General features: G+C 52.3%; 1 protein-coding gene across 3 annotated transcripts; it reads left to right on the forward strand.

Moving 5' to 3' along the window:
• XRCC1 (X-ray repair cross complementing 1) lies at window positions 1-24,051 on the forward strand. Of its 3 annotated transcripts, none has more exons than XM_067720420.1 (17): window positions 1-176; window positions 986-1,078; window positions 9,795-9,905; window positions 16,316-16,474; window positions 17,389-17,463; window positions 17,560-17,665; window positions 17,827-17,936; window positions 18,017-18,122; window positions 19,128-19,386; window positions 19,683-19,799; window positions 20,696-20,789; window positions 20,951-21,083; window positions 21,704-21,755; window positions 21,850-21,986; window positions 23,218-23,308; window positions 23,710-23,785; window positions 23,888-24,051. In XM_067720420.1, the coding sequence occupies exons 1-17, from the start codon at window positions 126-128 to the stop codon at window positions 23,999-24,001; spliced, it is 1,884 nt and encodes a 627-aa protein (XP_067576521.1). In that variant the 5' UTR covers window positions 1-125; the 3' UTR covers window positions 24,002-24,051. The 3 variants fall into 3 exon arrangements, with proteins under 3 accessions (XP_067576521.1, XP_067576522.1, XP_067576520.1); XM_067720419.1 differs by having other exon boundaries at window positions 2-176; window positions 21,701-21,755; XM_067720421.1 differs by lacking the exon at window positions 9,795-9,905 and having other exon boundaries at window positions 21,701-21,755.
• Window positions 24,052-24,201: the final 150 nt, after the last annotated feature.

Consider the following 24,201-nt stretch of genomic DNA (forward strand, 5'->3'; position numbering starts at 1 on the left):
CTGTTTGAAAGGCCCGAGCCTCGTGCGCTTGCGCAGTTAAGCCCGCGCAGGGCGCCCCAGCTGTCTGCACCCTAAACTCAGACCCTCCAGCATCTTCTTGGTCAGGCGAAGCCCACGACGTTGACATGCCGGAGATCCGCCTCCGCCATGTGGTATCCTGCAGTAGCCAGGACTCGGTGAGGGACTGGCGTGGAGGAGGTTGGAAGAAGTAAAGGAATTCTTGAGGGGACTCTAGGAGAACTTTTGGAGCCCAAAAGGGGTTGAACAATAATCAGTTTCCGGGCTGCGAAGGAAAAAGAACTTTATTTGGGGTTTTAGGAACTGATATTAGAGAGACACAGATTTCCGTAAAACCGAAAGTGTGTTGGGAGAGAGAGTCAGGGGCTTATGAGGACAAAGGTCACCAGGTGGTTAAAGTTGTCTAGAGAGAATTGTAATTGCCTCTGATACAAGAAATATTTGGCTTTAAAGAATAGGGTGTCATGAGTTACTTTACGGTAAGTGTCCGATAAGTATCGAGTTTCTGGTAGATGTCCTGGATGCCTGTGTTGAATGCAATAAGTGGTCAAAAGGTCACATTCCATCCAGGCTGAGACCTGCGTGGTCCCAATTCCTTGGTGGCCACCCAGCTCCATTTTAGAGAGCCCTTTTAGCAATACCGACTTCATTTTGATTTTCCTTTCACAAAAGGGACTTTATGGAATTCTAAGGAGGGTCCTGGGAGAATTTCTCAGAGGCCATAAGGGAATTCTACAGAGATGTGGGATAGAGGAACTTTCAGAGAGAAAAGGAGGCATAGGGGAGCTTCCTTCGAAGGCCCAGGGGAGAATTTCCAGGGGAAAATGCTGTAGGGGACTCAAGGCAGAGTGTGTGGGGATTAATAGGGAAACTTAAATCTGGGGGATCTCAATGGAATAATCTGAGAGCTGGGGACCTAGCTGTCATCTCTGTACCCTAACTTGCCCTTTCCCACTCTTCTCTCCAGACCTACTGTGCAGAAAACCTTCTCAAGGCAGACACTTACCGAAAGTGGCGCGCGGCCAAGGCGGGCGAGAAGACCATCTCTGTGGTGCTCCAGGTGATTCTGCCCTCCCCCCATCTCCTTAATAGGAGTCTGGAGTTAACTGGCAGTGAGTTGAGGCACTTTCCCTAGGGGCCTCAGCTTCCTCACCTGGAAAATGGGCAGTGTGATCCCTGTGCCCCCTAACAGGGGAGAAATGTGATCCAGGCACTAGGCCAGGGGTGAATCAGTGTGTGGCCCAGTTAGGTTGCTGCTACTGTCGGGGCCTCAGTTTTCTCAGCTGGAACAGAGTGAATCATTGCCATGTATCCTGCCTTCTAAAGTCTCTGGGCTCAGGGCTGGAAGTTGTCTCATATCATCTAAGCCAATCAACCTCATTTTATTTTTTTTATTTAAAAAAATATTTATGTATTTGGCTGCGCTGGTCTTAGTTGTGGCATGCGGGATCTAGTTCCCTGACCGGGGATCCAACCCGGGCTGATCTGCGTTGGGAGTGTGGAGTCTTAACCACTGGACCACCAGGGAAGTCCACAGTCAACCTCATTTTAAAGATGAGGCAACTGGGGCATAGGGCAGGGCGAAGTGAAGTGGCCAGTCTAAGCTACCATGTCTGGAATGCTGAGCGCGTTGGTACATTCTCTGTGAAGTTGGAGGGAGGCAAAGACGAAAGGGTAGTTTGACCCAAGATGGTTACAGAATTCCAAACAGGCTGTTCCTCTCCGGCATAAGAAGCTGGTGGGAGAAGCGAGCTAGGTGTGTTGCCAAGCATCTGCTCTTTGCCTGGTGCCGCCGGCCTGGGTGTTTTACCTGTGTGACCCGACTCTTCATGGAGTTGGATAATGTAGGGGCTGTTATCACCACTAATAAATGGCGGTGCTAAGACCTGAACCTACTGTGGGTGTTCTTAGCCACTTTGTCCTGCTGCTCTGTGTTCATACCTTGGCTTTCTTGATTTTGGCCACATTCCTCCCTTCTGAATGTAGGGGGTGTTTGGGGAGGGATGTTGGGGGCAAGGCTTACCTGATTGTGTTAAAACATATTATTGTCTCTCTCTTGCCCAGTGGTTCTGAAAAAGTTTTGGTTCACAGAACCTTTTGAGAATTAGGGAGAATCTGAGAATTCTCTTCCCAGGAAAAATACACAGACCCACAAGATTTTCTGAATGATTTTAGGAATTTAAATATCTCCTAGGTCCCTAACATAGTAAGAATAATGAGAGCTAACATTTATTCAACGTTATAGCTGCCTGGGAATTCCCTGGTGGTTCAGTGGTTAGGACTCTATGCTCCGAGGGCCCGGGTTCAATCCCTGGTCAGGGAACTAAAAGGAAAAAAAATTACAACTTCCGGTCACCGTTCTAAACACCTCACATGGGTTAATTCATTGAATCCTCATAAAAACCCCATGACCTCGAGTCCTTTATTATCCCCATTTACAAGGAAGAAACTAGGCCCAGAGAGGTTATACAACTTGCCTAGAGCCAATGTTTTTTTTAGTTAGTCTTGGGACATGGATTTAAGACCCCACATGTCCCTCTTACTCACCCTGTGACCTCAGGCAAATGGTTTCTTTTCTCTGAACCTGTTTTCTCATCTGCCCATTGGGAATAATGTGATCTGAGCCCAGGGTTGCTGTGAAAATCCGGTGATGTAATGTTTGCAAAAGTGCCCTGTCAGCAGGCAGGTGTTTGTGTAAAGGGAGGGATTCATGTGTTAATTACTGGGCGCTGAGTCTGCTGGGCTCTCTGGTCAGGAGATGATCAGGAACATCCCATTTGGGTCTGCACCCCGGTTGCACTGGGAACAAGAAGAAACTGGATATGGGGAGCGAGGGAGCCAGACAAGCCACAGGATTCTCCGCCCTGGGAGACCAAAGGGGGTATTGCACCTGTCACCAAAGTGGGAAACCTCGACAAGGGGCAGCTTGAGAAGGTGACACATTGGTTGGGATGTCCGGGTTTGCTACGACTTCGGGACATCCAGGGGACAGCGAGCGATTGGACATGGAGCTGGAGATAGGGCTGTAGGAGTTGTCAGCACAGGGACAGGCCCTGGAGACTTGGGAGTGGATGGATTCATTTGGTCATTCATTCATAGAAGCGCCTTGTGTAGGCCCAGCACTGTTGTGCATACTGGGGCATAGTGCAGTGGACGGCACAAGACAAACGTACGTCAGTCCTGTGGAGATTTTACGTTGGCAAGGAAGGACTGACCGATTAATAAGTAAAACGTACGTATGTCAGGTGATGAGTGCTAGGGAGGAAATTACATGGTTAAGAGAAGTGGGGAGGGACTTCCCTGGTGGCACAGTGGTTAAGGCTCTGCGCTCCCAATGCAGGGGGCTGGGGTTCGATCCCTGGTCAGGGAACTAGATCTCACATGCGTGCCGTGACTAAGAGTTCGCATGCCACAGCTAAGGAGCCCACGGGCCACAACTAAGGAGCTGGCGAGCCGCAAGTAAGGAGCCCGCCTACCGCAACTAAGACCGAGTGCAACCAAATAAATAAATAAATGTTAAAAAAAGAAAAAAAGAGGAATGAGAAATGCCTCCAGTGGAAGATGAGGCAGTGGCAAGAGGTTTTTTTCTAAATAGGGGGTTAGGGAAGGCCTTCCTGAGTTATGCAGGTACCTGGGAAAGAAACAGAGTCCAAGGCAGGCTGGCGTCTGGTAGGCCGGTGCCTGGTAGGCCGGTGCCTGGCTGGTGTCTGGCGGGCTGGAGGGACAGCAGCAAGCCCTGTGTGTGGGTGGAGCGGAGTTGACAGGGGAGAGGGGTAGGTGCTGATAGGGTGGGGGTAGAGGACCCCTAACCTACGTAAGGCCTAAAAGCCATTGTAAGGATTTAAGCATTTACTCTGCATGAGATGGGAGCCGTGGAAGGCCTCTGAGCAGAGGAGGAATAGAATGTGACTTAGGTTCTCACAGAATCTTTTATTGATTGATTGATTGGCTGTGTTGGGTCTTCGTTGCTGCGTGCGGGCTTTCTCTAGTTGCGGGGAGCGGGGGCTACTCTTCGTTGCAGCGCGAGGGCTTCTTATTGCGGTGGCTTCTCTTGTTGCAGAGCACGGGCTCTAGGCGCACGGGCTTCAGTAGTCGTGGCTCGCGGGCTCAGTAGTTGTGGCTCGCGGGCTTAGTTGCTCCGCGGCATGTGGGATCTTCCCGGTCCAGGGCTCGAACCCGTGTCCCCTGCGTTGGCAGGTGGATTCTTAACCACTGAGCCACCAGGGAAGCCCCCTCTCCCAGAATCTTCTGTGAGGTTTCCAGGTTGAGAATAAACTGCAGGGGAAAAGTGCTGGAGCAGGCAGCACTGTCACAGCGGTTGTCGATTTATTTCGCGTTGGAGACCCTTCGGAAAAGCTGATGGCGTTTGCCAGTTGCCAGCGTGCAGGGTGACTCCAGCCTCACCGAGTGCTAATTTCGGTTCTTTTCAAGCAAGTGATGAGAGGAAACTTCAGGACACCAAGACACGTAGATTGATCTGTGGATTTTCCTACTACTGGGTATTTTTTTCCCCTCAAATAGCACCTCACAATCTCTGTATTACCATCTGGGGTTCAGCCCTCTGCTTGTGGTGACAGCCCCACACGCCTTTTTCATTTGCGGTGGCCGAAAGAGGCTCTATCGCCAACCCATCACCTGCCCCCAGGAGGGCAGTTCCAGCCTCTTTGCTAACCGCTCCTGGGCCAGTGGGAGTGGCTGAGAGGCAGCCCAGATGTAACTCCTCCCGTCCCCCGCCCCCCCACCCCATGCTGAGGCGTGTTCTTTAGAAAAAATGTTCAGTAGCAAGGTGAACACGTTCTGTTTCTGTTTTTCAGTGGTTTTCTCATCACCCAGTTTGCCATTGTGATGTTTTGAAATTTTTTACCTTCTTTTGACATGACACGTGCGTACAGCAAAGCATACAGTCCAGTGAATCATCACCAACTGCAGCCCGTGTACTGCCAACCAGATCAAAGAACAGAACACACCCCCTCCCACGCCCCCTTGTGCTCCTTCCTGTCACTGCTCCCCGGCAAGGGTAACCATGGCGTAGATTTTTAACAGCATTGATTAGCTTTGGCTGGCTTTGAATTGTTCATAAATGGAATCACAGAGTATATAGTACTTTCACCTCTGGCTGCTCTTTTCTTTCCCAGCATTGTTTGTTAGTTTCATTTTGTTAGTTTCATCCTCCTTGCTGGGTGGGGCTGTGTAGTATTCCATTGTTGGAGATAACCACTGAGATTTTATTAACTTTACTTATCAAATGGCTGTTATATGCCTATGGTGGTTAACTCAAAAGGCACAAAAGGGAGGGTATACAGTGAAAAGGAAAACTCCTCCCCACCACCTGCTTCCATTCCCTACCCCCACCCTCCCGATTTCTGCTGCCCAGGTCTTCCCTCCTGTGGCAGCCACTGTGAGCCGTTTCTCATGTTACCCCCTGGTCATTCTGTCCATGTACAAGCGTATATATCCACCCCTCCCGGCCTTTTAAAAAGTACACTGTATGTAAACAGTCCTCGCCCTTGTTTTCTTCCAAGAAACTGTATCTTGGAGATCCATTGTCATGGCATCAAGTTCTACCTTATTCTCGTTAATGGTGCATCAAGTTCTATCTTATTCTTTTTAACGGCGCATCAAGTTCTACCTTATTCTTTCATGGATGTGGAACAGTTTTTTTGTTGTTGTTATATTGGAGTAGAGTTTATTAACAATGTTGTGTTAGTTTCAAGCGTACAGCAAAGTGATTCAGTTATACAAATACGTGTACCTATTCTTTTTCAAATTCTTTTCCCATTCAGGTTATTACAGAGTATTGAGCAGCGTTTCCTGTGCTGTACAGTAGGTCCTTGTTGGTTATCTATTTTATATATAGCAGTGTGTACATGTCAATCCCAAACTCCCAGTCGGTGCCTCCTCCCAACCCTTCCCCCTGGTAACCATAAGTTCGTTCTCTAAGTCTGTGAGTCTCTTTCTGTTTTGTAGGTAAGTTCGTTTGTATCTTTTTTTTTCTTTTTTTTATAGACTCGGCATATAAGCAATAAAATATGATGTTTGTCTTGGAACAGTTTTTTTAATAAGATGTCTCTGGGACTTTGCAAACCTTCCATGTCTCATTTCTTCCACTGTCGTGAATTCTGTCTTCCTGGGAAAGGCGCACACAAACCCGGGCCACAGATGACTCATCCTGTGCTTAAACCTTTCTCCTCACAGCTGATACTTACTGAACACTCACGTCTTTTTTCTTGAGGTAAAATTCACGTAATGTAAGGGTCTTAACCATTTAAAGTGTACAATTCAGGGTTTTTTAGAATATTGACAATGTTCTGCATTCATTACTGCCGTCTAATCCAGAACATTTTCATCACCCCAAAAAGAAACCGAAAACCGTTAAGCGATCACTCCCTATTCCCCTTTCCCCAGGTTGCTGCTGGCAACCACCGATGTACTTTTGTTAAAATAGGGAATTCAATTGTTTATTTTATTTTAATTTTTTTCACTCAAGTGAATTTACTGAATTAATCTGCATTTAACACTGCTGGTGTACATTTAAATCAACACTTGATATTAACCTTCTTTTTAATTTTTAAATCTTCAAGAAAAAATATATTACTATTTTAGTTTAAACTTAAAAAAAAATTCATTTATTTATTTTTATTTGGTTGTGGCAGGCGGGCTCCTCAGTTGCAGCTCGCCGGCTCCCCATTTGCAGCACGTGGACTCCTTAGTTGAGGCCAGTGAGCTCCTTAGTTGTGGCTTGAGGGCTCCTTAGTTGTGGCATGTGAACTCTTAGTTGTGACATGCACACGTGATCTAGTTCCCTGACCAGGGATCAAACCCAGGCCCCCCGCATTGGGATCATGGAGTATGAACCACTGCGCCACCAGGAAAGTCCCTCCAATTTTTTTAAATTGAAGTAGAGTTGATTTATAATGTTGTGTTAGTTTTAGATTTTTTTTCAGATTCTCTTCCATTATAGGTTATTACAAAATATGAAGTATAGTTCCCTGTGCAATACAGTAGGTCCTTGTTGGTTCTCTACTTTATATATACTAGTGTGTACATGTATCACTGCTATACCTTTTGTCTCTATGGATTTGTCTATACTGGACATTCATATAAATAAGACCATCCAACATGTGGCCTTTTGTCTGGCTCCTTTCACTTAGCATTAAGTTTTCGGGGTTCCTACATGTTGTAGCTTAGATCAGTGCTTCGTTCCTTTTTACAGCTGAATACTGTTCCATTGTAGGGAATGTCATACAGTGTGTATCCATTCATAAACTGATGGGCATTTAGGTTTCCATGTTTTTATAAGAGATTTTTTATTTATCAAAAGAAAGACAGGGGAGTATATGTGTGTGTTTAAAGTAGAAGTAGTCGTACATGAAATAAGAACCATTCATTAAAAAATATACATATATACATCCTACTAGATGGAGGGCCCCATACTTTAAATGTGGGAGAGGCAGAGGTTTTTTTTGTTTTTTTTTTTCAGCCACGCCCCATGGCATGCAGGATCTTAGTTCCCCGACCAGGGATCGAACCCTTGCTCGCTGCAGTGGAAGCTCGGAGTCTGAACCACTGGGCCACCAGGGAATTCCCAAGCTGTTGAGTTTTTATGTCAAGGATTGAAACTGGGGAATTGGGAAGCAGTGTTGGCTTGTCATCAGGCAGTTGGGTCTGAATTTCTCTTCCAGTCACTAGCTATGTGTGACATGTGAGCCATTTATTTACCTGTCTGAGCCTCCGTTTCCCCATCTGTGAAGCTGGGAGAGTTACAGACCCTTCCTTCCAAGGTGGTTGTGAGGATTCAGTGATGCCTGGCCCAGGAAGAGCTTAGCTAAGTGTGGTAGACAGAATAATGCCCCCAGTAGATATCCACATCCTAATCCCAGAACCTGTGAATATGTCCTTTACGTGGCAAAAGGGACTTTGTGGATGTGATGAACTGAGTATCTTGAGATGGTGAGATTGGCCTGGATGATTGGGGTGGGGGTGTGTGGGTGCAGCGTAATCACAAGGGTCCTTATAAGGGAAGGAGGGAGGCAGGAGAACCAGAGTCAGAGGAGATGTGAAGACGGAAGCAGAGGTTGGAGCAATGCCATTGCTGGCTCCAAAGATGGAGGAAGGGGCCACAGCCGAGGAATGCAGGGGCCTCTAGAAGCTGGAAACAAGACAAGGAAACGGGCTTCCCTGGTGGCGCAGTGGTTAAGAATCCCCCTGCCAATGCAGGGGACACAGGTTCGAGCCCTGGTCCTGGAAGATCCCAAATCCCACATGCCACGGAGCAACTAAGCCCGTGTGCCACAACTACTGAGTCCGCGAGCTTAGAGCCCGTGCTCCGCAGCAAGAGAAGCCACTGCAGTGAGAAGCCCGCGCACCGCAATGAAGACCCAACGCAGCCAAAAATAAATAAAATAAAATAATTTTTTAAAAAAGCTTTAATAATAATTAAAAAAAAAGACAAGGAAACGATTCTCCCCCAGAACTTCTAGAAGGAATGCAGCCCTGCTGACACCTTTATTTTAGCCCAGCCAGGCTGCCTGGGCGCTTACGTGTGAAATAGAGATAATAACATCTCCTGTCTCTCGAAGAGCTGTGGGGCGGAGAGAAGATACAGCTATTATGGGTCTGCCACGTCTGAGCACTTAGACGTCCGTTGCAGTGGCTGTGGGCTGCAGTGGTTAGTATGTGTCATCTAGACTCCCCTCGGAAGGAGGACTGTTACGATGACCCTCCCCTTCCACTTGTGAGGAAACTGCAGCTCAGAGAGGTTATACGCCCCCCAGGGCTGCACCGCTTGGCAGTGGCAGGGCTGGATTTGAAGTCAGGCTGACCTCCCCACAAGCCCAGGCTCCTTCCTTCCCCGGAGGGATGTTCCTTCCTGCCGCAGGGTGCAGGCAGTGTCCGGGCCACCTCCCGACAGGGAGGTGACAGGGCAGATCGGACCGTCGGATGATCCTGGTGTAGGGTGGCAGACTAGGTACCTTTGGGGGTCGTAGTAACGTGTCATTCTAGGAGCCAAATAAAAGCTCCCCAGAGTGGAAAGCAGGAGACTTGCTTCAGCCATTCTTAACTGCCTTCCACCCCCACGTGGCCTTTACTGTCAGACAGGAATGGCAGAAACTTTGGGGGCAAAAGCCATCCTACAGTCTGCTCTTTCCTTCTTTTGACAAACGGTCATCGAGCAGTGACTAATACTGCCTCCTGACTGGCAGTGGCAGGGTGCCTGCTACATGCCAGGCCCTGAGGCCGTAGTATTTATGCACATAATCCTAGATAGGGTGACCATCCCCACTTTACAGATGAGGAAACTGAGGCTCCAAGAGGTGAGCTGACAAGGCCACATAGCTAGCGTGTGGCAGAGCCGGGACTCAAACCCAGGAATCAGTGGTGAGCCAAACCAGACTAGGCCCCTCCCCTCAGGGAGCTTCCCCGGAGCCCTGTGTAATTGGGGTCGGGGGTGACAGATGTGCCGTTTGTCTGCATAGCGCCACCAAGGAGACCTCCGTGGTGGCGGGTTAGCGGCCCATCCGGCAGAGTCTGGCAGTCAGGGAAGTGGGTGTGGGAGCTTATGTAGTCGGTCGGTGAATATTTTCGAGCTCTGACTACACCCTGTGCTGCGTGCAGGGGACGCAGTGGCCCCACTCAGCCCTGTCTTCACTGTCACCGAGTTGACTTTGCAAGGAGACGAGGGGGCCCGGATGGGGGTCATCCCTCTTCCGAGGTCCACAGAGAGCTGGGGGAGGGGGGCAGAGCGGCACTGACAGTGCGCTTTCCCTCCCCTGCAGTTAGAGAAGGAAGAGCAGATACACAGCGTGGACATCGGGAACGACGGCTCGGCCTTCGTGGAGGTGCTGGTGGGCAGCTCAGCTGGAGGGGCCGGAGAGCAGGACTACGAGGTAAGCCCCCTGCTGATCCCTGCCCCAGCTGCCCCCGTTGAGGCCTCAGGCCTCCCAGGCGCCAGGCCAGGGTGGAGGCGAGTCACACTGACGGTGGCCCTCCGGAGGAGCCCAGGGTTCCCGGAGACAAAGAGCAGACCCAGGTGATAAGCTGTGTGCAGCAGGGATTTGGCTGAAATTACAACATGGTTGCAGAAACAACCAGAGGCACCTGTTCGTTCTACGATTCAGTCGCTGCTTGAGAGCAAAACTCCTTTGCTTCTGGTCCCAGAACTTCTCAGAGATGTCGCAGCCAGTTGAGATTCCGAATTGCTTGGGGTGCCTCTCTTAGTTACTTTATTTGTGACAAATGTTTACAAGCCTTTTGCTCTATGACAAATACAGTAAGTCCCTTACATATGAATGAGTTCCGTTCCGAGAGCCTGTTCGTAAGTCCAACAAAGTTAGCCTAGGTACCCAGCTAACGCAGTAGTATAGTACTGTACTGCAGTAGGTTTGTAATACTTTTCACACAAATAATACATAAAAAACAAACACAGAAAATAAAGAAAACATTTTTAATCTTCCAGTAGAGTACCTTGAAAAGTACAGTAGTACAGTACAACAGCTGGCATGCAGGGGCACATTCGCATCTTTGAAAGTTCGCAACTTGAAAGTTTGTATGTAGGGGACTTACTGAATTTTAAAAATCGGCCCAATCCTTTTTTTAACCAGTTGAATGAATTCAAGCCAGAGTGGTGAGATCATAACGAGCCAGCTGGTCAATCAGCAAAATGATTTGGGGTAAAAATAAACCTACTGTGAAAAAGAGAGGTTACAATTTTAAGTGAACAAATCAGTTTTCTTGCAGTGAAAAATTTTTTTCAGTTGAGGTATATTTCGCATATAATAAAATGCACAGGTCAGCGTTTTGACAGATGTACACACCTGCGTAACTGTCCGCCAGATCAAGACGTAGAGCATCGCTGGCCTTCCTGAAAGTTCCCTCGTGTCCCTTTGCAGTCACTCCTCCCACCCTCATCTCAGGCCACCACTCATCTCTTTTCTTGCCTGTCTCCTAGAATTTCACATAAGTGGAATTTTATAGCATGTGTTCTTTTTTTGTGGCTGGCTTTACTCAACGTACTGGTTTTTTTGGTGTTCTAACGTATCATATACATGTCAGCGGTCTGTTCCACCTTATTGTTGAGCCGAATCGCTGTAAGCGTAGATCCCAATTTGTTCATCGATTCTCTTGTTGACGGGCATCTGGGCTGTTGCCGCTTTTTTTTTTGGCCGTGCTGTGCAGCCTACAGGATCTTAGTTCCCCAACCAGGGATTGAACTCAGGCCCCAGCAGTGAAAGTGCTGAGTCCTAACCACTGGACCGCCAGGGAACTCCCCACCACTTTTTTTTTTTAAATAAATTTATGTATTTTATTTATTTATTTTTGGCTGCATTGGGTCTTTGTTGCTGCGCGCGGGCTTTCTCTAGTTGCAGCGAGTGGGGGCTACTCTTCGTTGCGGTGTGTGGGCTTCTCACTGCGGTGGCTTCTCTTGTTGCGGAGCACGGGCTCTAGGCGCGTGGGCTTTAGTAGTTGTGGCACGTGGGCTCCGTAGTTGTGGCTCGTGGGCTCTAGAGCGCAGGCTCAGTAGTTGTGGCGCACGGGCTTAGTTGCTCCACGGCATGTGGGATCTTCCCAGACCAGGGCTTGAACTCGTGTCCCCTGCATTGGCAGGCGGATTCTTAACCACTGCACCACCAGGGAAGTCCACCACTTTTTGACTATTATGAAAAAAGCTGCTGTGAACATTCTTGTACAAGCCTCTGTATAGAGATCTCTTTTAGGTAAATACGTAAGAGTCGAATTGCAGGGTCTTCAGGTAGATACAGGTTTTAACCTTATTAGAAATGGACAGTTTTCCAAAATGGTTGTACCAGTTTATATTCCCTTCAGCAGTATATGAGTTCTTTTTGCTTCCCATCCTTACTTATACTTGATATTGCCAGTCTTTTAAATGCATATGTGTTGAATTTTATCAAGTGCTTTTTCCACCTTACAAGGTACATTTTAACCAGTGAGGTTTTCCTTGAACACACATTCTTATTCTAAAGGTTCTAGGGAATTCCCTGGAGATCCAGTGGTTAGGATGCCACACTCTCATTGCCGAGGGTCCAGATTCCATCCCTGGTCGGGGAACTAAAATCCCACAAGCCATGTGTTGTGGCCAAAAAACTAATAATAATAAAATAAAAGTTCTATAAGTTGTAAAAAGGCAAACTAAGGCACATTATGTTTTGAAGAGTTTATTTGAGCAAACAATTCAAATCAGGCAGCCCAAACTGAAAAATTATTAGGGGTACTGTGTCAATGGGCTAGGACAGAGATTTTTAGAGAGAAAACAGGGAAGCAAAGCAAAGCAATTATTTAATTGGCTAGAGCTTAAATGGTTCCCTTACTTGGGAAAATCTAGTGACTTGGCTATTCACGATTAGTTGATTTCATTTTCTTAGATTCGAGTACACCAACTCTGGCTTAGATTTTGGTTGGTTTACTTAGGCTACCTAAAGCACTAGAGTCACTGAGTCTAATGGCCTCCTTGTTTAAAATTTTAAATAAAATCAACCATCTTTGGGACTATAAAAAAAAAAGTTTTCTTTTCTTCTTGGCAAACAGATTTAGATCAAAATTCTACTTTATAATTATGGAAGCAGGGTAAGTGCATTGTTAGCTAAAACTTTATCTAATCGGGCATGTGACTCTTTATTATTCTTATCTTATCTACCTAGAAAGGTGGAGTGGTTAGCTTAGGGCTTGATCTTTTCAGAGTCTGAAAACCCCTCTGTCAATAGTCTCCCATTCTCTCAAGTTTTTTTTTTTTTTTTTTTTTTTTTTTTTTTGCGGTACGCGGGCCTCTCACTGCTGTGGCCTCTCCCGTTGTGGAGCACAGGCTCCGGACGCTCAGGCTCAGCGGCCATGGCTCACGGGCCCAGCCGCTCCGCGGCATGTGGGATCTTCCCGGGCCGGGGCACGAACCCGTGTCCCCCGCACTGGCAGGCAGACTCTCAACCACTGCGCCACCAGGGAAGCCCCTGTCAAGGTTTTTAATTAAACTTCTGCTGGAAGTTTTGTTATAACTGCTAGCCAAGACTGAATTAAAGACTCTGGGACTTATAAGGTCTGGCTTCTGCCCAGAGACTAGATACGGTTGGAAGAGTCAAGAAAGAAAAGGAAAAAGGGCCGAGCAGGGCTGGTCCGTGTTGATGTCACCCATACAAACGAAGCCAAAGGCACGTATTTTAATAACTAGTGACATTTTCTACAAAATCATCAACATTAAAAATATATATTTGTTTATTTATTTGTTTATTTGGCTGTGCTGGGTCTTGGTTACGGCATGCGGACTTCTCAGTTGCGACATGTGGTATCTAGTTCCCTGACCAGGGATCAAACCTGGGCCCCCTGCCTTGGGAGCACGGAGTCTTAACCACTGGATCACCAGGGGAGTCCCAACATTTTTTTTTTTTAACCCCTCCAAGTTCTGCAAAGGGGATATCTAAGCTTGCAAGGTTAGCGCAGTCTAGAGAATAAAGGTTTAATCCTAGAACCTTAAAGACAGTATTGGATAATAAAACAACTGGAGTTGTTTTCTCTTCACAATGAGTGGGAGGAGAGTATATTCAGAGGGAGGCTCCCCCTTAGTGTGGGTGGCAGCTGCCAACCACAGCTTGTGTTGCCCCTTCATTTAGTCACTAGATGGTAATTCAGCTCTCCCGTCGGCTCAGAATCAGCCCTTTTATAAACAAGTGTAGTCAAGGCCAGGGAGCTGGCTTCCCTTCTGTATAATTTTTGTCATCTTTGCTGTTTCCTTTTCATAATCAAGAGCTGAGCACAAAGAGATATCTAGTTACAGTCTCTGTTTTTCCCAGCAAAAAGTTTTCGTTTTCTAATTTCACAGCATGTCAGTTAGAAAAGAGACTAAGTAACAGATTACACCCAACTAAAGTTGGCTTACTGCCTAAGAATATATATTGTTTCCTTAGGAGGGAAGTCCAGCATTAGGCAGACCCAGAGTTGATTGGGCAACTGAACAAAGTCAGGGTGCTTGGTTGGGCACCTCTTGATTCTTTTGGGCTTTGCCCACATGGTCACAAGGTGGTTGCTGTGGCTCCATCCATCACCTAGTAGCATCCAAAGCAGAAAGCGGAGGAGTGGAATGGCAGAAAAGCAGTGGTTTTCTTCCATCCTCTGTTTCTCTTTAATGAAGAAGGAAAATCTTTCCCAAAAGCTTCCAGCAGCCTTCCTCTTAACATCAAATTGCCCATCCTTGGACCAGCCACTGGCAGAGGAAACCGGACCACTTGGACCAATCATGGTTCATCCCTTAGTGTTGGGCACGCAGCTCTTCCACTGCTTTTCAAAACTGCCTGGTCAGTTTTTGTTCCTTCGTCATACTGTTAATAGCTCCATTTATTTCTTTAGACTGTTAAACACAATTACTTTTATATTGTGTGTTTGATAATGTCAATATGTGCAGTCTTTGTGGGTCTGAGTCTGCAGTTTATAGTTTCTGCTGACCCTAAATCATGGCAGCCTGTTTCCTTATGCCTCATGGGTGTGTGTGTGTGTGTGTGTGTGTGTGTGTGTGTGTGTGTGATTGTTGATTCTGCTTTTGGGGAATGTATCTGTGGGAATTCTTTGAGGGCCTGGTTTGAAGTACGTTCCTCCGAAGAGGATTTGCCCCGGCACCAGGTGATACTACATACATGGGACCACTTAAAATTTTCACCTTGGGTTTTTCCACGCAGATAACTAGTGTGGATTTTTACTGCACATCCTTGAGAGTACAGACCTGCGGTTAGGAGTCTCCAGAGAGAATTTTTCAGCTTTTCTCTGCTGTCCCCCCAGAGCTAAAGCCTCCCACTGACTCTTCCCACAAGGCACATTCCTCCCTAATTTACCCACGGAGGGTGTTGCCCTTTGGAGAGGCCCAGCTCTCTGCTCTGTGGCACGGTCCCCAAGATGCCTTTCTTCCTGACTTGCAGCACAGGCTTTCTTTCTTGGTCTCTCCTGCTACCACCACCTAGAGCCCTTTAAAATCAAGCTCTGTGCCACCGGGAATCACCAACATCAGTACCACCCACTGTATCAGTCAGGGTCCCGCCAGGAGACTGAAACCACACCAGTTAGTTTAACAGAGAGAATTAACGTAAAGAATTAGTAACAAGGTATTGAATTGAAGAGGCCAGAAGACTAAGGCAGGACGCGGAAGCAACTGCAGGGGGCAGTCACCGCCCTTAGGGTTGGAGGAACAAAAGGAAGAGGTTGGCATGACTGAAGGGTAGATGTTTCCAAGCTTGGAGGTGGGGCCCTTGGAGCTGAAACTCAGACCCTGAGGAAGGGGAGCTCCCTGGCTGGTTCTGGTATGTCCCTGAGAGGGTGCAGTGAGGCCAGTTCTGCAGGTGTTGGGAAGCTGCAAACTGGATTCATCTGCCGCCCCGGGGGAAGAACAACAGCTGCAGACGCAGGAGCGAAGCACACCTGGGTGCTGCTCGGGGGATCTGCAAGAAGGCTCAGGTCCCGCCTCCCTCCTCCAGCCTGTCTCTCTCGCTCCCCCTGCTGGCAGAGCCTGACAAGGAGCAGCTGGAGATTAGAAACGTCCCCAGCATCCCAGAGCTGAGCTACCAAGGGTGGGGTGTTTTCTTTTCTTTTCTTTTCTTTTCTTTTTAAAATATTTTTTGTTTTTTCTTCTTTTGTATTTTTTCTATTTTATTTTATTATTTATTTATTTTGTTTGTTTGTTTTTTGAGGGCGGGTTTGAACTGAGAGACAGCCACTTAGTAATGGGTGCAGCTCCCCTACCTCTTTGGATTCTGCACTGTAATTTCTGGCCTCGAATAATTCCCTTCTGCTGACTCAGCTGTGCATTTCAAAAAGGTGTTTGAGGGAATTCACTGGAGGTCCAGTGGTTAGGACTCCACGCTTTCACTGCCAAGGGCACAGGTTCAGTCCCCGGTCAAGAAACTAAGATCCCACAAGCTGTGTGGTACGGCCAAAAAAAAAAAAAAAAAATACAATAAGGTGTATGAATATTGTGCCAGTCATTATGAATATCCTCTGCTGGTGAGGGTTCCTGAAGCTCCCTGTCCTGAGGGTTCCGGCCATGTGGCCAGATATGGAAGACTCTGGAAGAATTTAGAGAAGGGTGGTTCAGATCTGGCACTAGAAGGACCCCTCTGGGGCCTGTGTCAGGGAAGGACTGACTGGAGGCCCAGAAGTGAGAAGGGTCTAGAGGCCCTGAGGCAGATTGAGGTACAGCTAGATCTGGCGACTCCCTGGTCCCTGCTCAGGCCCCTGCCCTCTTCCAGCCCCCAGGAGGTGTCACTGAAACCAGCCAGGCCTGGTTCTCATCCTCTGTGCCTTTCCCCAGGTCCTTCTGGTCACTTCGTCTTTCATGTCCCCTTCCGAGAGTCGCAGTGGCTCAAATTCCAACCGCGTTCGCATCTTTGGGCCCGACAAGTTGGTCCGGGCAGCAGCAGAGAAGCGCTGGGACCGCGTCAAAATTGTCTGCAGCCAGCCCTACAGCAAGGTACCCAGGGTGGGAGTGGGGTCCTTGGTCCCGAGCCACGAGAGAGACGAGAGGCCGATGTTGAGTCCCAGAGGGCTGGGAGGACCGGACAGTTGGTCTCCCCGTGGGATTCCAAGGAGGCTGGGTCCCTGCGTTCTCTGAAATTTGTTTGAGGTCCTCCCCATATAGGAATCTTCGCTTCCTGGAGGGAGATGAGGAAGGATGACCTGCAAGACCTCAGGGGAATTGGGAGAGGGAGCTGCTGACTTGTTGGAGATGGGGCCTCGTAGAATTGGGCCTCAGAGTTAATATCACGAGATCTGGAGTCAGAACGCTGGTTTAAAACCTGGCTTCTCCACTCCTTAGCTGTGTGACCTCTGGCTTCAGTTTGCTGATCCTTATGGGGTTGCTGTAAGTTAGGGATGCTAAGCTGTGGTGACGAGACCCGAGTATGTAATGACAGCACACAGTAAAGGTATACTTCTTATACCTCTGGATCTGTCCCGGGAGGTGTTTGGCCAGTCATCCCGGACCCAGTCTCCTTCCATCTCATGGCTCTGCATCCACCCAGCAGAAGGGGAAAGAGTCTGGAGCATTTCTGAGTTCCAGAAGTGATACCCAGGCCTCCCTCCCATTCCACAGGCAGGAGTTTGGTACGCAGAGTGGATTTGCTTAGACACCCAGCAGCCTTTGCCAATTGGTCTGAGGCTTAAGGAGCTGGTGCATGTAAAGGGCTTTGCACCGAGCCTGACCCCAAGTTAGGGCTCAATGACAGCTTGCTGTTATCATCCTTGTCATTATCATGCGGTCACTTCCCCGCATGTGTGTGTCCATAGGAGGGAAAGAGCCAGAAAGGGGTTTCTGTAAATAAAAGGGATTGGGGCCAAGCCTTAGTCCTTGGCCACACTCCCTGATTCCCACCCCTCCTCTCCCAGGATGCCCCCTATGGCCTGAGTTTTGTAAGGTTTCACAGCCCCCCAGACAAAGAGGAGGCCGAGGCCTCATCCCAGGTAAGCTCTACCTGCCACCGCCCAGAGCCTTCTCCCCACCTCTTCACCCCACCCTGCTGACAGCCCTCCCACTGCGCTGACCTTGTGGGACCTTAGAAAGTGACCAAGCTCGGCCAGTTCCGCGTGAAGGAGGAGGATGAGAGCGCCAGTTCCCTGAGACCCGGGGCTCTCTTCTTCAGCCGGATCAACAAGACCCCTCCAGGTGAGTGCGGGAAACCTGGGTCCTGAATGAGTAAAGGCCGGGGGCCTGGACTCCTGGGTCACTCTCAGGTCTTGGGAACAACACTCTGTGTCCCATGGATAGGAGCCGAAGGATCTGAGGGTCTAGCCCTCTCGACCTGGCTCCACTTTCTCCCTCTGCAGTCGCAGCCAGTGACCCAGCAGGACCCAGCTATGCAGCTGCTACACTGCAGGCCTCCAGTGCCGCCTCCTCTGCCTCTCCGGCCTCCAAGACAGTAGGCAGCACCTCCAAGGTGAGATCATCGGACCTGGTGGGGTGGAAAGGGAGGAGGTGAGCTGGAGGCCTCGGCCCATCCTACCCCCTCTTCCTCAGGAGTCCCCCAGAGGCAAGAGGAAGCTGGATTTGAGCCACGAAGAAAAGAAGACCCCCAGCAAACCATCCGCCCAGCCCTCACCACCCGCCCTCAAGAGAACCAAATGTGAGCAAACTGGATTCCTTGTTCCCACAGGGGCCTGGATACTGGGTCTGAGGGGGGAGGGGCCGGGGGTCTGGATCCTGGGTCTGAGGTGGGAGGGGCCGGGGGCCTGGATCCTGGGTCTGAGGGAGGAGGGGCCGGGTGTCTGGATCCTGGGTCTGAGGGAGGAGGGGCCGGGGGTCTGGATCCTGGGTCTGAGGTGGGAGGGGCCGGGGGTCTGGATCTTGGGTCTGAGGGGAGAGGGGTGTGTCTGGATTCTGGGTCTGAGGGAGGAGGGGCCGGGGGCCTGGATACTGGGTCTGAGGGGGGAGGGACCGGGGGTCTGGATCCTGGGTCTGAGGTGGGAGGGGCCGGGGGTCTGGATCTTGGGTCTGAGGGAGGAGGGGCCTGGGGCCTGGATCCTGGGTCTGAGGGAGGAGGGGCGGGGTGTCTGGATCCTGGGTCTGAGGAGGGAGGGCCCGGGGGCCTGGATCCTGGGTCTGAGGTGGGGGGGGGTGTGTCTGGATCCTGGGTCTGAGGGGGAGGGGCCGGGGGCCTGGATCCTGGGTCTGAGGGGAGAGGGGCCGGGGGCCTGGATCCTGGGTCTGAGGTGGGAGGGGGGGGTGTCTGGATCCTGGGTCTGAGGGGAGAGGGGCCGGGGGCCTGGATCCTGGGTCTGAGGGGAGAGGGGCCGGGGGCCTGGATCCTGGGTCTGAGGTGGGAGGGGGGGGTGCCTGGATCCTGGGTCTGAGGGAGGAGGGGCCGGGGGCCTGGATCCTGGGTCTGAGGGGAGAGGGGCCGGGGGCCTGGATCCTGGGTCTGAGGTGGGAGGGGGGGGTGTCTGGATCCTGGGTCTGAGGGAGGAGGGGCCGGGGGTCTGGATTCTGGGTCTGAGGGGGAGGGGCAGGAGGTCTGGATCCTGGGTCTGAGGGGGGAGGGGCCGGGGGTCTGGATCCTGGGTCTGGGTAGGGAAGGGCTGGGGGTGTAGCCCTACAGCTACTGACTGAATCCACTCCTTGGCCTCCCCAGTGTCAGCTCCCACCCCTACCCCAGCCGCTGCCCCTGTCCCTGCCGCAGCACGGGGGGCGGCGCCAGGGAAGCCCCGAGGAGAAGGTGCCGAGCCCAGGGCCCCCCGCGCCGGCCCGCAGGAGCTGGGGAAGATCCTCCAGGGTGTGGTGGTGGTGCTGAGCGGCTTCCAGAACCCCTTCCGCTCGGAGCTCCGGGACAAGGCCCTGGAGCTGGGGGCCAAGTATCGGCCAGACTGGACTCCAGACAGCACCCACCTCATGTAGGCCTGCGACCCCTCCCCACGCTCCCTGCTGCCTCTCCTCTGCCTCCCTTCGTCTCCTCTGTGTTGCCTTCTCTCTGTTACTTCGCCTCTCTGTATCCTCTGCCTCTTGTTCTCTTTCTCTTCTTCCCTCTGATTCTTAAAGTCTTCCCCTTGGCCTCCCTGTGTCTTTTCTGCTTCTCCCACATCTGCCCCGTGTCTCTCCCTGTCTCTCTCTTTCTGTGCCCCTTGTCCCTCTTTGCCCTTCACCTCTCAGATCACACCGGGCTGACACCCTCCATTCCGCTCTCTGCCAGCTGCGCCTTTGCCAACACCCCCAAGTACAGCCAGGTCCTAGGCCTCGGAGGCCGAATCGTGCGGAAAGAGTGGGTGCTGGACTGTCACCGCATGCGGCGGCGGCTGCCCTCTCGGAGGTGAGGCCTCACTGCGCGCATGTGGTTTACACACGCACACCCCGACCCTGCCCCTTGTCCCCATGCTGGGCAGTGTCAGGGATCTGGAGAGAAATCAGGCCAGGCCCTTCTGGCCCAGAGTCAGCAGACTTCCCAGAGGAGGAGGGGCAGGGTGGGGAGACACAGTGGGGGGCAGGGGGGGCGGTCCGTGCAGGGCTCTGGGAAGTCTGCTTAGCGAAGGAAAAGGACACTGCAGGCTGGAGACACAGCATTCCCAAGCCTCAGGGCAGAGAGCGCCCGCCCGTTCACATCCCTTCACCCGAAGCCCCTGCTTGGCGCCAGGCTGGGCTGTGCAATGCTGGCCCCCGACGTCGGGTCCTGCCCTCGAAGGCCTCTGACTTTGATGAGGGGCCGGACTTAGCTCTAAAACAGTTTGGAGGCAGGCCCAAGGGGAGGACCGCAGTGAGCTAGGGGTCTTCAAGGAAGAGAACAGGTTTGCCAGGCTGAACAGAGGCGGAGAGCATGCCTGGGCGGAGGAGCCGGGGTTGGAGTCAGCCTGGTGTCTGCCCAGAGGAGCTGCAGGGGCACTCAGCGCCTAATGAGAAACTGACTTTGATTCTCAAAGGGGAGAATTATTTCTGATTTTTTTTGTTGTTCCTTTTCTGAAATGAGTCATTTCTTCCCAAAGAGGGAAGGGAAGCCAGGAAGGGCTCTGGTCTCCGGTGTGGGTGGCTGGGGGTCTCTGGGGCCCTTCCGGAGCTGGGAGGAGGGTGGGCTAGGAGAAGAGCCATGACTGCCACCCTGAGTATTTAGTAAATACTGAATGAACAGCCAGTGCCTGTTGCTTCCTAAGCCCCCTCCCCACCTCCCCCGGAGGACACATCTGCTGTTTGTCTGAGGCCTGATTCCTCCCCCAGGTACCTCATGGCTGGGCCAGACTCGAGCAGCGAGGACGAGGGGGGCTCTCATGGCGGCAGCAGTGGGGATGAAGCCCCCAAGCCTCCCGGAAAGGTCTGATGCCCCCGGCCCGGGCGGGGGAGGGTGGAGTGGGGGGGGGGGGACATGGGTGTGTCATGGTACCCAAACTCTCCACTCCTGCCTCCTGCAGGCGCCCCCCACGCTCACACCCGCGCTGCCCCTTCCGTCCTTGCTGACCCACCCTCCCTCCTCAGCGCCTCCAGACCAAAGCCAAGCCCTCTCAGGCAGCAGGACCTAGCTCACCGCAGAGACCCCCAACCCCAGAAGAGACCAAACCACCCTCACCAGGGCCCCAGGAAGATACTGACACCAAGGGGGAGCAGTCAGGTCAGAGCCTGAGGGAGGAGGGGCCGGGGGTCTGGATCCTGGGTCTGAGGGGGGAGGGGCTGGGGGCCTGGGGCCTGGGTCTGAGGGAGGAGGGGCCGGGGGTCTGGATCCTGGGTCTGAGGGGGGAGGGGCCGGGGGTCTGGATCCTGGGTCTGAGGGGGGGAGGGGCTGGGGGCCTGGACTCTGGGTCTGAGGGAGGAGGGGCCGGGGGTCTGGATCCTGGGTCTGAGGGAGGAGGGGCCGGGGGTCTGGATCCTGGGTCTGAGGGGGGAGGGGCTGGGGGCCTGGACTCTGGGTCTGAGGGAGGAGGGGCCGGGGGTCTGGATCCTGGGTCTGAGGGGGGAGGGGCCGGGGGTCTGGATCCTGGGTCTGAGGGGGGAGGGGCTGGGGGCCTGGACTCTGGGTCTGAGGGAGGAGGGGCTGGATTCCAGGCAATGGATCTGGGGTAGAGGGTGGCTGTCCCACCCCCCACAACCCCTAACTGGATTTGGAGGGCCACTGAGCCTGCGGGTTGGAATGCCTGCATCTGTGCTCAGGCATGAGACTGGGAGGGAAGGTTACCGGTCTTCCCAGACGAGAAGGCATGGGCCTTGCATTGACTAAGCTTCCATTCGCAGAAGGACAGGACAATGGGGCAGAAGATTCTGGGGACACCGAGGACGAGCTGAGAAGGTAGGGTTTGGGCTGGGGGTCAGGGTGGCCCTGGCCTTGCGGGGAGGGGCATCTGGTCTGCATGCTCCTACCCCACCCCTCTTGGCCTCTCCAGGGTGGCTGAGCAGAAGGAACAAAGGCCGCCCTCTGGCGAGGAGAATGGCAAGGACCCGTACGCAGGATCCACGGATGAGAACACGGACAATGAAGGTCCCCCGGAGTCTCCCAATCTGCCGATTCCCGAGCTCCCAGGTGGGAAATCCTCCCTCCTGATGTGGGATTTGGCCCTGTTACTTCTCTGCCGTGACTTGCCCCAGCCGGTCCTGGGCTGGCTGCTGCCCCCTGTGACTTGTCTTTCAGGCTCCTCACCCCCAGTCCCTGGCCTTTGCCACCTCCTTGTCCTCTTAGGCCTGTTCCCTTTCTTTCAGCATCCTCTCCTGACTTCCCTCTCCGTCCCTGTCCTGACTTCTGCTGTGACCGCTTGCATCACAGCCCAGCCCCAGGCGAGACCCCCTTTGGCTTTCCGCTCCCTCACGCCGGGGGCCTCCCACTCCCTAGGCTTCAGGATCACCCAGGGGCTTTTAAAATCTGCAGGTGCCCAGGCTCCACCCCCCAGGTTCAGCTTTGTCACTGTGTGGTGGGGCCTGGGGAACACAGGTGCTGTGGGCGTGGGCGCTGATCTCTGTTGGGACCTACATGATGCCAGCATTGTTATTCGTCACCCCAGACATGATTGCGGGGGGCGTGGGTCAGGGCCAGGTCAAGAATGAAAGGAGAGGGGAACTGCCCTGGCGGCCCAGTGGTTAAGACTCTGGAGTCTGTGCTTCCATTGCAGGGGGCGCAGGTTCGATCCCTGGTTAGGGAACTAAGATCCCACATACTGCGCGGTGAGGCCAAAAAAAACAGAGAGAATGAAGGGAGAGCCGGGCAGTCAGAGGGTCTGAGCAGAGGTGAGGGTCAGTGGCCACTGGAAGAAGCCGTTTCTGCTCGGTTCCTCATGGGTGATGGGCAGGAAAGTACTTTGATCCTCCAAAGCCCCAAACACGGCATTGGCAACTTGATGGCAAATCATGTCAAACTGGAACGAAGAACCACCCTGAAGGTCAGAGCCAGAGAAGGCGCTGATTAAAAAGGAGTGGGACAGCCATGGCGAGGAAGCGGCAGGATGTGAAATTTCCAAGCCAGGCCAAGCTAATGAAGTGATTGACCTGGTGTAAGAAACATGTTGCAATAATAATAATTGCGTCTTTTATCATTCTTGCAACAAAACAAAGCAAAACTCCCCAGAGGCTCAGATGGGCCTGGCCGGGAACCACTGCTTGTCATGGATTATTCCCATGCCAGGCTGTACACAGACACCCCTTTCCCCCTCCGGTGGCTGCGCCGGCCTTGCTGTCCTGCCTCTGCGTGTTCTGTGGCTCCTGGCTGGTGCCCTGGGACTCCAGGGGCCTCACGCTCGGCTCTCCTGCCATCTCCCCTGCAGACTTTTTCCAGGGCAAACACTTCTTCCTGTACGGGGAGTTCCCGGGGGATGAGCGGCGGACGCTCAGCCGTTACGTCACAGCCTTCAACGGGTCAGTCTCCGGGGACAGGGGAGGTAGGGGAGGAGGTGTGGTAGGTCGTGGGGAGAAAGGCCTTCGGGAGGATGGAGAAGGTCGTACCCCCAGGCTGGGCACAGGCTGTGGAGTTCTGTGCCAGACCTGCTCACGCCGCTGGGCAGCCCTGGATGCATAGCTTCCCCTCGGGTTCCTCTTCTCTAAAGCGAGGCCGCACAGTGCCCTTCTGAAAGGATTGGCGCCTGCGGGAGCTGTTGGCTTCGGGGCTGTGGCGAGCCTGGCACGTGGGAGGGTGGGGGACCCAAAGGCGGCCTATAGGGGACACAGGTGGGGATGGAGAACGGCCTCTGAGGATGGCTGGGGAGTAGGGTGTCAAGAGAGGGGACACCAGTTCTCTGCCCCTTTTCTTCTCCTGCCAGGGAGCTTGAGGACTATATGAGCGACCGGGTCCAGTTTGTGATCACGGCACAGGAGTGGGACCCCAGCTTTGAGGAGGTGAGTCCTGAAGGGGCAGGGAGAGGGAGCCCAACCTGCCCTCGCATCCCCCGACCCCTCCTGGCTCACATGCTCCTGCACGCCCCCCGCCCCCCCCTGCAGGCCCTGATGGACAACCCCTCCCTGGTGTTCGTCCGGCCCCGGTGGATCTACAGTTGCAACGAGAAGCAGAAGTTGCTTCCCCACCAGCTCTACGGGGTGGTGCCCCAGGCATGAAGTACGTGCTCTCACACACGAGTTTATTAATAAAGGTGACGTGGTCTGGAGCAGCTGCCCCTCTCACCTGTGTCTCCCAGAACCCACAGCAGGTTCCCAGCTTTCTGTCTTATGTTTGGTTTTGCTTCCCCTCTGAAGGCCGGGTCTTTGGGCTGCCTAATGACCCCTGTGCTGGGGTCCCGGAAAGAACGAAGGGCTCT

Source organism: Pseudorca crassidens, chromosome 20 (assembly GCF_039906515.1).
Source record: "Pseudorca crassidens isolate mPseCra1 chromosome 20, mPseCra1.hap1, whole genome shotgun sequence".
NCBI classification, from domain to species: Eukaryota; Metazoa; Chordata; class Mammalia; order Artiodactyla; family Delphinidae; genus Pseudorca; species Pseudorca crassidens.